General features: G+C 47.7%; 2 protein-coding genes across 4 annotated transcripts in view; one reads left to right on the plus strand and one right to left on the minus strand.

Annotated features, from left to right (window-relative positions):
• TSGA13 (testis specific 13) overlaps positions 1-263 on the plus strand; it is a 45,940-nt gene extending 45,677 nt beyond the window's left edge. For all 3 annotated transcript variants that reach the window (XM_084811680.1, XM_084811679.1, XM_084811681.1), the window contains one exon: positions 52-263. In XM_084811680.1, the coding sequence (XP_084667806.1) occupies positions 52-245 (194 nt within the window). In that variant the 3' untranslated portion in view covers positions 246-263. The remainder of the gene's footprint in view (positions 1-51) is intronic.
• A 2,915-nt stretch (positions 264-3,178) lies between these two features.
• LOC146339302 (tubulin alpha-1A chain-like) lies at positions 3,179-8,640 on the minus strand. Its single transcript, XM_084811866.1, has 4 exons — positions 8,497-8,640; positions 8,133-8,355; positions 6,040-6,188; positions 3,179-4,360 (listed from the first exon to the last, which is right to left on the minus strand). The coding sequence occupies exons 1-4, from the start codon at positions 8,638-8,640 to the stop codon at positions 3,380-3,382; spliced, it is 1,497 nt and encodes a 498-aa protein (XP_084667992.1). The 3' UTR covers positions 3,179-3,379.
• Positions 8,641-12,282: the final 3,642 nt, after the last annotated feature.

A 12,282-nucleotide genomic window follows, 5' to 3' on the forward strand; every position in this document is an offset into this window, starting at 1 on the left:
CCACAGAGTGTCGGCCAATCTCACCTGTGCTGTTTATGCCTTTGCTTCCAGGTCAACAGAAAAGAGAACCCCTTCCCAGCATTCAAGGGCGGGCCCCAAAAGTGACCCAGTGGGAACCTCTAACCATTGCATGCCTGACTGAAACGAAGCCCATTCTTATGGCACCAGGGGACGATGGCTTCAGGTATGGGAAAGCCCCACTCTGGTTCATAAACAGCTCTGTTGTACCCAAAAACACCCAATAAAGCCTTCTGCTGACTGAGACTTTCTGCGTTCTGACTCTGCTTCACTGTGACATGCAGCCTCAATCCTGGTGCAATCTGGTTTCACCAATGTGTACTACTTAGGAGAGAAAACTGCTCACTGTTTACAAACTGAGCAGGATATTAGGGGGAGCAGAGACCAATGGAAGTCCCATACTCCACTCCCCATCCCAGTACGGCTCCAGTGGAACCTTCTGAAAATTCAGTGCTGTGAAGTTGAGGGCATGTTTAGACTATGGACCTGATCTTTTAGGAAAAGCGCAATTCCCTCCAGAACAGGTTCAATACCACTTACCTGGGCAGATGAACCTACCGCTAATATACCTCCATCTTGCCAGGATTGAACTTTGGTTTATTGGTGCTCATCCAACCCATTACCACTGCTAGTGCCTCATCTGCATTAGACGAGAATTAGAGTCGGGTGCCATCGGCATATAGATCACACCACATTCCAACCCCCTGGATGAACTCAGTAGATGTTAAAAAGCATGGGGGATACGACTGGAACCTTGCAGCATGGCAAAGCCTAAACTCCAAGGAGTTGAGCAAAAAACCTGCCAGCACAACCTCCTGGAGTTGGCCATCCATGTGTGAATGGAACCATGGGAAAGCAGGACACTCCCAACACACACACACCCATCTTGGACAGACTCTCCAGAAGACACCATGATTAACCATGAGGTCCTGTTAATAATTCCTAAAGGAAATCACCCCTGAGTGCTCATTGGAAGGACTGATACTGAAGCTGAAGCTCAAATATTTTGGCCACCTAATGCGAAGAGAAAAGTCACTGGAAAAGACCCTGATGCTGGGAAAGATTGAAGGCAAAAGGAGAAGGGGACGGCAGAGGATGAGATGGCTAGATAGCATCACCGATGCAATGAATATGGACTTGAGCACGCTCCGGGGGAGAGCGCAGGACAGGAAGGCCTGGCATGCTATGGTCCATGGGGTCACGAAGAGTCAGACACAACTGAACGACTGAACAACAACCACCTGTTAATAATAATAATAATAATAATAATAATAATAATAATTCAATTTATGAGTCACCCTTTATCTGAAGCTCTCAGGACAACATACGTAGGAGAAAACCAGCCTATTCCATTGGGCCAGATTAGGGTAGGCCAGGTCTACACAACCCTTTTGGGTTGGTGGGCACATTTGGAATTTGAGAGCATGTGGTGGGCACTCTCACAAAATGGCTAACATGAGAGGTGATTGCCATTCACAAAACACCTGTTTCCCAGGAGGAAACTGGCAAAGTTAAAAGAAAAGTAACTTGGCCAAGAACCTACGTACAAGGGAGAAGTGGAGTCTGAGCCCCAAGACAAACAACAACAACACACACCACTCTTTGAACCCACACTTTACTGCTCCAACACCCATTTCACAGAAGGCAAGCTAATGAGGCTCAGAGACAAGGAACTTGGCCAAGAAACAGAGCACATTCTTGGAAGTAAAAATGGCACAATGCTGGAGGGATGCGCCTCACTTTGCAGCATGCCTGCCTCCATCATATTATTTAATTAAAAAGAAAGAATGTGAAGAATCAGGAGGGGCGGAAAGTCAGGTGGGTGGGTACCAGTGGAAGTGTTCATGGCATATTGGTGTCCATGGGCACCATGTTGGGGACCCCAGGGTTAGGCAATAAAGTTATGATGAACTGGACTCCAGCCCACAAAAGCTTATGACATAATAAATGTGTCTTTGGTACCATGAGACTTATCTGTACGTGCCTAGATATAGGGAATGGGAAGCCACTCAGAGCCTGGTTGAAAAAGGGACATTATTTTCAACATTTGTATACAGCTCCGCATCTAAACAGATTCCAGAGCAGTGAACAAGAGATAAAATGAACAAGAGATAAGAAAAATGAAACATATTAAAATTATTCTTTAAAAAACAGAGTGCCAATAAAAACAAGGCTGATTAACCAAGGAAGGCTTCCTGGAAAAGAGCTGTTTTCAGGAGGCACCAAAAACAACCCAGTGTTGGCACCTGCCTAACCTCCCGAGGCAGGGAGTTCCATAGGAAAGGGGCCACCAGACTGAAGGCTCTTTTCTGGTGGACTCCAGCCAGGCCATGGGTCCATGTGGAACCACCAGGGACATGCCCTCTGACGACCTCAGTGACTGGCTGGATTGGTAAAGGAGAAGGTGCTCTCTCAGGTATCCTGGTCCCAAGATGCTTTGGGCTTTGTACTCTAGTACTAATACCTTAAACCTGGCCCAGTAGTGACTAGGCAGCCAGTGCAGTTCCCTCAGCAGAGGAGTTACACGCTGAAAGGGGGCAGCTCCCGACAACAGCTGCACCGCTGCATTCCGCACTAGCTCCAGCTTCCAGAGCAGCCTCAAGGGCAGCCCCACATAGAGTGCGTTGCAGTAAACCAGTCTTGAGGTTACCATTGCCTGTACAACCGTGGCCAAGCTATCCCTGTCCAGGAGAGCTGACAAACCAGCTGAAGCTGGTAAAAGGCACTCTGAGCCGCTGCGTCCACTTGGTCCTGCAGCAACAGTGGTGGATCTAGAAGTACCCCCAGACTACAAACCTGATCTTTCAGAGGGAGTACGACCCCATCCAGAACAGCAATAAGCCTATCTCCTGGACCTGGGAATCACTCGCTGACAGGGCTTCCCATCTTGCCGGGATTCAGTTTCAGTTTATTGGCCCTCATCCAAGCTATGGAGGGACACAAGTACCAGGCCTCCAAAGACGATATTCCAACAGTGACTAATGGGCACCCTCTACTTTAAAGTAGTTTGACTACATTTTACTAAGAGTAGTTGGAACTACTTTGAAGTACTACTTCGAAGTCATTGAAACTCCCTCCAATAAGTACTTCCCTTCTCCTGGTCGAAAATAAAAGCAAGGCCTATCAGTAGAAGAAGGGCCGCCACATCGAGTATTTGTTTGCTGCACATTTTATTTTGCTATGCTTTGTGAGGGGAGGAGGGAAAACAGTTAGAAGCAGAACGGGTGATTTCATTCCAAACAGCAGTGCAAGATAATGTGTCTCGTCCTGTCAGGGCACCCAGAAAATCTCTCCAAGCAGAAGCAAAGAGATGTTCAGATTTCATGGCATGAAAAGGGTGATTTCACCGCACCGTGGACACTCAGTACTCTTGGTCCTCTTCTACATCAGACCCATTGCCCGAGTCCTGTCCCACTTCTTCGTAATCCTTCTCCAGGGCAGCCAGGTCCTCCCGGGCTTCGGAGAACTCCCCCTCCTCCATGCCCTCCCCAACGTACCAATGCACAAAGGCCCGCTTGGCGTACATCAGGTCAAACTTGTGGTTCAGGCGGGCCCAGGCCTCAGCGATGGCCGTGGTGTTGCTCAGCATGCAGACGGCCCGCTGCACCTTCGCCAGGTCTCCCCCGGGCACCACTGTGGGGGGCTGGTAGTTGATGCCCACCTTGAAGCCGGTAGGGCACCAGTCCACAAACTGGATGGACCTCCGGGATTTAATGGCTGCGATAGCCGCATTGACGTCCTTGGGTACGACATCCCCCCGGTACAGCAGGCAACAAGCCATGTATTTGCCTCGGCGAGGGTCACATTTCACCATCTGGTTGGAGAACTCGAAGCAGGAATTGGTGATCTCTGCCACAGAGAGCTGCTCATGGTAGGCCTTCTCTGCTGAGATGATGGGGGCATAGGCAGTCAAGGGGAAGTGGATGCGGGGATAAGGCACCAAGTTGGTCTGGAATTCAGTCAGGTCCACATTCAAGGCACCATCAAACCTTAAGGAAGCTGTGATGGACGACACGATCTGCCCGACAAGCCGGTTGAGGTTGGTGTAGGTTGGACGCTCGATGTCAAGGTTGCGGTTGCAGATGTCATAGATGGCCTCGTTATCCACCATGAAGGAGCAGTCCGAGTGCTCCAAGGTGGTGTGGGTGGTCAGGATGGAGTTGTAGGGCTCCACCACTGCAGTGGAGATCCGTGGTGCAGGGTACACCGAGAACTCCAGCTTGGATTTCTTACCGAAGTCAACAGAGAGCCGCTCCATTAAGAGAGATGTGAAGCCGGACCCTGTGCCTCCTCCAAAGCTGTGGAAGATCAAAAATCCTTGGAGGCCACTGCACTGATCAGCCTGAAAGAGAAGGGATGGGTTCTAATGTCAGATTTGTTTCCATGGTAGGAGCCTGGTCTGAGAAACCTCATACATGGCAGAGGTTACACTTACACTACAGGGAGAGGCCAGCAGCAGAACCCTGTCATAGAGCTGCAATTCCACTACAGATCTGGATGAAGTATAGAGTTAGCACTGGTAGCTTCCATTGTTTCAAAATTCCAGTTGATATGTGGGCTTCAGCAGTGCACAAGGGTTAGACCTTGGATGGGCTCAGTAGGTCAGGGAGCAGCTGGTGTTTATTCTACCCTGGCTATTACATGCAAGAGCAACTCCTGCAGGTCCCAGCGTGGCACTTTCATGCTGTTCTGCCACCACCATCACCTCCTTTGGCTAAAACTCCACCTCCCTTGGCTCGAGAGCCAGTGTGATGTAGTGGTTGAGAGCACTGAACTAGGTAGGAGCAGGGAGAGACAGGTTTAAACCCCGAGTCAGCCAGGAAGCTCACTAGGGGGCCTTGGGCCCCATCAGCCTAACACACCTCACCGAATGGGAAGGGACTATGCCTTTAGATCTCTTTGGAGAAGGACCATATCAATCACAACATTAAACAGACCTAGTAGAAGGGACTGGAGCACCCCCCGCCCCGCCCCACCCAGTAACATATGAAATTGTGTTTTAGAGTTCAGCCCAATAATCCAGCACACTAGTGCGCATGGTGCGGGATGCACCATGCAGGTGATTACATATGCAAAAATACTCCTGCCAATTTTTACTCTCCAAAATTTTGGTTTTACTCAGACATTTTGGCAGCCAGCTCAGAATTAAGAGAAAAGCTGGGATTTTTTTTTTCCTGGCCAGTTTGGCATCTCTAGATTCAATCCAAATGGTTTTGTGAGAAGCCAGGATCCAGCTGCGGAGTAAACGGTTTCTGGAACACAGCCCAAATTTACTTGGATTACAGGCCTGTTCCAGCAGCTGTGTGCACAACCTAGTCTGTTGCTAGGTTAGATCTTTCAGCCCCTGAAATTAACTCCTAGGCAAGAAGGGAAGCATTTCCTCTAATGCTTTTAGCTCAAGCTTCGCCAACAGGCTCCACCTACATGGGTTGAGCCACAGCTCCTATCTCCCAACTGCTGGGTGTGAGACAATAAGAGTTGTAGTGCAACACATCAGAAGATACCAGGATGGGAAAGGCCAGTTTACCTTAACTGTGAATCTCCAGTCACAGCCTTGGAATTGCAGAGCTCATTCAAGGAGGCAACCATTTTTCTCCCTCCCTCAAAATATTAGAACCCAGGGTCTTCCTATGAAGCTGATGAGTGGGAGATTCAGGGCAGATAAAAGGAAGGACTTCTTCACACAGTGCAGAGTTAAACTATGGAGTTCGCTACCACAGGAAGTAGTGATGGCCACCAATTTGGACAGCTTTAAAAGGGGGTTGGACAAATTCCTGGAGGAGAAGGCTATCAATGGCTGCTAGCCCTGATGGCTATGTGCTACCTCCAGTACTAGAGACAGTGAACCTATGTACACCAGTTGCTGGGGAACATGGGCAGGAGGGTGCTGTTGCGCTCCTGCCCTGCTTGTGGGTTCCCGGTCAACAGCTGGTTGGCCACTGTCTGAACAGAATGCTGGGCTAGATGGACCCTTGGTCTGATCCATCAGGGTTCTTCTTATGTTAAGCAAGGAGCACGCACCATTTTGCGAATCCGATCCAGGACCGTGTCGATGATTTCCTTCCCAATGGTGTAGTGGCCCCGGGCGTAGTTGTTGGCGGCATCTTCTTTGCCACTGATCAGCTGCTCCGGGTGGAAGAGCGTGCGGTATCTCCCAGTACGGATTTCATCTGGAAGAAAAGACAGGTAGGAGGCATTAGCAACACCTGCATTGCCATGCACATTTTTGGCGCTAATGGAACACAGCGTGTTAAGTCTGTCACCCCAACGTATCCTGCATTGGGACCAATTTGTGCTTTGTTCACTAAACCAGGCTCTTTGTGGGAAAGGGTGGGATATAAGACACAGACACTACCAGAGTCAGGCCACTCAAGGGCTCCGCATGTCAAATATTTAAAGTCTACCTATGGCAAAATGGTTTAGAGGGGGGAGTGGAGAATGGGGGGGATCCCTGGGCCAAAGCTCCAGTCAAGAAAAGGGGGCTTAGATGACCACCTCATGCGTTCAAACTCGGGTGGACGGGTCAAGGGGCTATGCTGGCTAGGCCCACCCCTGCACGTTCAACATGCGAGAAAGAGCTCCTCATGGGTACTAGCGTATGTGCATCAATCCCTTTCTCAGGCATGTCAAATGTGTAGCCCACATGCTCCTGCAACCATCCCCAATGTGTCCTCTGAAGATGTGCAACAGTCAGCTGAGTACCCGCAGAGCAGCCTCATGTGACCTTGGGCCCTCCAGATGTTTTGGGCTACAATTCCATCATCCATGAGCATTGGCCTGGCCATGCTGGCCAGGACTTGTAGTCCACAACATCTGGCAGGAACCTGGTTGTGGAAGTTTGCCCTACAGTCATAAACAAATGCAAGGAATTCTCCTGTAGCGAGAGGCACCGCCTTATCCTGGCTCATCTAACCTCGGCTGCTTGCAGACAGGGGGGTTCTAGTGCCAGCAACCCAAAGGCACCGTGCAGCTATTCTGTCTTCCATAACAGGTTTTCCACATGGATATCAGGGGAGGAATATGGGAGCCTTACAAGGAAGATGCGAAGATGCCTGGACCCCCACTAAAATTCCATGTAGGAGGCTGGGCGATGGTGCAATAAAAAACCTCATCTGGAAGCACCTGTAGAATGGACCACCTTGATTTCAGGGAGGCGAAGGCCAGCAAGTGGTCCCATGGCAGACTTCCACTAGGTTCTCCCAGTGACAAACTCTCTCCTGTTTCTATGGCTATCAGAAGTTGCCCATTCCTGGCAGGCATGCAGGGTGTTTCCAGACTCGCAGCTCCAAACACTGACAAATTATTTCTCTTCTTCTGATGCAAGCTACGTGCAGAAATACTCAAACTGGCATGAGTGAGTTGTAAGGGGAGGTATAGCACTTTGTATGTGCATATTCTGCTGTGTTCTAGCCATACTAGTTGATGTAATATTTTGAGGACTAGAGACAGATGGAAGAATCACAGGGGACACACAAGAAAACAACAGTTTGGTGACTGCATCATGGAGATGCCCCATAAAGAGCAAGGCTATTCCTCAGGAAATAAATATTTCAATTTAAGAAGAGATGGCAGCTAAAATGGTGCCAACAGGTAAGACAATTGTGGAGTTGTGCTGAGGCAGAGATACACAATTGGCACACAAACCTAATACTTCACTGTACGTGTAATAACTATGCCTGTTAAAGATCGAAATATGGTGCTATGGGGATCCACATCATTGGAGACTGCAATTGTCCTATTCCATTCTTTCCAAAAGAAGTCCAACTTTCTGAGGTCTAAAATCAGATGGAATCACAGGGGACACACAAGGGAATAACAGTTTGACCAGTGGAGGACGATGGTGCCAATGTCTGTGAGGTGGTGAATCCGCTCTGAGTTTCGGTCAGAACCAGTCAGTGCTTCACACCTTGGAGAGCTCCTTGAGAGTTCTGACTGGTTCAGTCTGAAACCCCGGAGCGATTTCATCAGCCCACTGATATTGGAGCCATCAGCCTCCACTGTGTTTGATGACACAGTCATGTAGATGAGCCATAAGGAATAAGACAACATCTTCTCCTCATTGCACAAGTAACGCCAAGTGTAAGGTCACCCTCTCTCTTAACGGCAGACACTACCTATGACTGTGGGTTCCAGGTCTACGAACGCTGCTCTGGGGACGTGTTTTCCTGCTCCCGTTGCACAGAAAAAGGTCTCAAAAGAAGAATCCACTTGGCTTGGCACATCGGAGCTCAGGATGGTCCCATCAGGCAGGATGCCATGTTCCTGGCAATACAGTTCCCAGCAGGCATTGCCCATTTGAACACCGGCCTGTCCTATATGGATGGAGAGGCACTCCCTCTGGAACAAACATGCAGTGTTAGGGCCATGCAAAGCAAGAGTTATACAGGAGTCTAACAATATAGATTTGTGTAACAGCAGTAGTATCTTGGCAGCTTTATCTTCAATTCCTTTCCTAATTATTCCTAACATGGAATTTGCCTTTTTCACAGCAGCTGTGCATTGGGTTGACACTTTCATTAAGCTGTCCACCACAATCCCAAGATCTCTTTCTTGGTCAGTTACTGTCAGCTCAGAACCCATTAGCAAATGCACAAAGTTGGGATTTTTTGCCCCAATGTGCATCACTTTACATTTGGATGTCATAGGGTTGGATGTCATATGGGTAAAAAACAACAGCTATTTTCTGGAACCCAAAGGACAAAAGTTTAGAGAAAACAATACGTTTGCTCTGAGAAAACAATACGTTTCAGTTTGCAAAATGCAAACATTTCTGCAAAAGCCTCTGCAAAGATCTCAGAAGAAATTTGGGGAAGGGTGAGCCTTTCTGATTGGTCAAGTGTTAAAAGAGTACCATCTAGCTTTAACTTATAAAAAGTTGAGGCCAAGGAGAGTTTTGAAAAGCTAGAGAAAGGCTGAGTTAGAAGGAAAGAAGAATCAGAAAGAAAAAGAAGACCAGAAAGCTGCTTCTGAAAAGCTGAATGCTGCGAAGATCCTGAATGCTTGAAAAAGCTGAGAATTTTGACAGTAAGATATTGCTTCTTACTTCTGCATGCACTTAAACCCTGGTTATTCGCTTACCCATTTGCTCTTATAGTTTTGGGCTATGCATGTGTGTTGTAACCATTCAGGTGTTAAAATGCTTTTTCCAATAATACTTTTTCAGTAAGCTTCAGTAAATGTTGCTGTTCAAACTTTACAGCCACTTTTCTTGTTGGGTTACGCAACCCACAAATCCCACACTACCTAAAAGTATTTACCAGAGACCCAGGAGATTTCAAGGCTGTTTGGTGGAGGCAGCTGGGGAAGATAAAGGATCTTTGTCTGCCTGGTGGCAGCAGAAAAGTACCAGGAAGGGGAAGGGCAAAGAGGAGTGGGGCGCTGTATTTGGCCTTCCACTCACAAGTCAGAGTGCAACTGGTCCCTCTATAACATGTAAACTTGCGTATCAAGTGGTATACATGTTTTATAAATAAATAAAGAGAAAAGCAAAGAGAGCCCTTGAATGTTGCAAGAGGGTCACTCTCAACTGGCTCCACCAAGTTACTCCAGTGAGGCAAGAAATGCATCAGATGTTGACATAAGTTTCAACGCCTACACATATCAAGCACAGCTGTTTCCCCCACCCACCCTGTTTCCACTGTTACTAAAACCTCTCCTTTAAAGTTTGTGAGCAGGAGATATACTAGGTAGCTTCCAAAAAAGTCAGCAAAGGTTGACAGTGTTTAGTTCACATTATTTTCCCCCTAAACACCACAGCTGGTTTTTAATGGCAACTGCAGAATGTAAAAACCTTTGCCTCTAGCCATAAGCTTAAGAATCAGCTTTGGCTTTCCAAACCTTTCAAAATGCCCTTTTAAAATTTTGACCAGAGAGTTATTCAGCTTTGAAGGGGATTCAAATGCTCTTTTAAGGACAGCCCCCAACATAAAACATCTCATACACACATGGCATCTTGCTGCTCAGAGAAAGAACAGCCACTGTAATATTTGGATGGAGATCTGGGTTCAGAGGTCTACGTGGGTTATTCCACACCTGCCTTAGAGGATTATTATAAAACATCATCCTGAGCTTGGAAAAAGAGGTAGAAGTATGATAAAGAAAGCATTTCTATTGAACTTTCTAAGACTACGTAACAAGATAAGCAAAATTGGTTATCAGCCACTACTTAAAACAAGATTACATGTATTAATTGAAGTCATTTTAGTACTACATAAGCCAGAACCATAGGAATGACCCCTCCACCCCCTCAACACATTCTAGCCTTACGTTACAATGTGCCATTAAAAAAAACATACCATTGTGAGAAAGATGGTGAAGTTCTTAGATTCAAAACCAACTGGAAGGTACTACTCTCCCTTTCTTCTTGGATCCTTTATTCCTATCTTGGAAATGGGTGCAGCTGTAGAGGGGGAAATGCTCTCCAACTTAAGGGGCCACAGATACATTTCCTGAAGGCAACCAAGGTTGCAACCCTATGCATACTTACAGCTCGGTGCTTGTACACTTGGGAGTAAGCCTTGCTAAGTAGTTCTGCGGGGCTAGCGTGAGATAGGTGTGCCTTACTAGGGGGTAACAGCCTGATCCTATGCACATTTACCTGGGAGTAAGTCCTATTCAATGCAGTGGGACCTAACATCCAAGTAAGGGGTGCATACATTTCTGGCATAGGTCTGTCTGACTTCCTTCATCTTTTGTTTTTCAAAGTTTCTCAACCTCTTGAGAAAGTGCCATCAATTCTCCTTCATTTGTTTGACATTCTCAAGTTAGAGGTCTGCTGTTTGTAGGCACAGGAGCCTAGTTAAAGGATCTGGTCCCCATGGGAATGCTATACCTGACCATTGAGGCCTTTTGAGATCACCTGAGGGCAACTGAAAAACCAACTCAGCTTGTGACAGAGGTGTTTCTTCTCCCCCATGAATGGATTTTGGCTGCACTAGGACAAAACTAAAATAATAATACTGTCTCAAGGATGTGCGCTTCTTGGGGACTTTTAATATGGAACAGATATGCTAGATGAGATGGGCTGTCCCCTCCCCATACAAGCCCCTATAGATCACACTTGTGACCCATGCTACTAGGAAGCCACACTTCCTGGCTACCTCCCCCTCCCTGCCAGAAATGCCATCCTGCCCCTGTATTCAACACAGAGTCCTCCTTCTCCCCTCCCCAGGAAAAGCTGTTTCAGGAGAGAGCAAACAGCTCTTTCCCGAATCAGACAAGCAGGAGGATGTCCTCAATTTACTTAGGGCGCAATCCTATGCATGTTTAGACAGAAAAAGGCTTCTCCATTTCCCAGTAATGCTGGGAGATGGAGGACTTTTTTCTGTTGAAGCATGCATAGGGTTGCATCCTTACTAAGTTCTGCTCAGACAAACATGATCTGTGGTTAGAAATATTACTTATTCATTTGATATGTACCCCGGCTGTCTCCCACGAAAAATGGCGCTCAAGGTGGCTTAGAATCATAAATAGAACTTGACTAAAACAAACTTAAATCATGTCATGCTTTTCATGCTTTTCATGGCCCCAAGTGGTAGGATGTTCCAAGGCAGGATGGGCGCTTTCCATGGCAGGGGTCCCAAGGGGTCCTCCAATGTGTCCACAAGGCTCTTCTCTCCCTGCCCCCTTCTAAAAAATGTTTTTTTAAATAAAAAAATTGAAAAATGTTAGGGCACCAGGTACTCCCTCCTGTTCCTGAACCTGCTGCAGATCAGCTGTTTGGCAGGCAGGCAGAGGCGAAAGTGGTGCTTCCTGGCCCTGCCCAACGGTCTTCTGCCCGCACAAACCTTTCCCTTTTGCTCTCTCTTCCCCCTCTCCCAGTCTCTAGCCTCACTTTTTCTCTCCCTTCCCTGTCCCTCGCCTTCTTCTTTCTCTCCCATTCTAGCCTCTAGCCTTGCTCTTTCTCTCCCCTCGACCCCTTTGCCCCGTTATTTCTCTCCTCCCTCATCTCTTTAGTTCACTTTTTCTCCCCCTCTTAGCCTCTAGCCCCACTATCCCCTCCCCCTTTAGCTCACCGTTGACTAGCCAGGCCCCTACAGAAGCCATTATTTGACTAGCCACATCCTCCATGGGAGACATTTTGTGGTGGTGCCCACCGCAGTTTCTCAAATTCCCAAACTTGCCCATGGGTCCAAAAAGGTTGGGGGTTGCTGTTGTATGGGGTCTTGTTCTTTGTGGGGAGACAGAGAGAGGGAGAGGGGATGGGAGAGGGATCGTACTGGAGACCACCCAGCAACTCTCAGGGCCACATACGCAGTGCACGTA

The sequence above is a fragment of the Heloderma suspectum genome, chromosome 7, assembly GCF_057233095.1.
Source record: "Heloderma suspectum isolate Gila_16-S chromosome 7, 16-S_ref, whole genome shotgun sequence".
NCBI lineage: Eukaryota > Metazoa > Chordata > Lepidosauria > Squamata > Helodermatidae > Heloderma > Heloderma suspectum.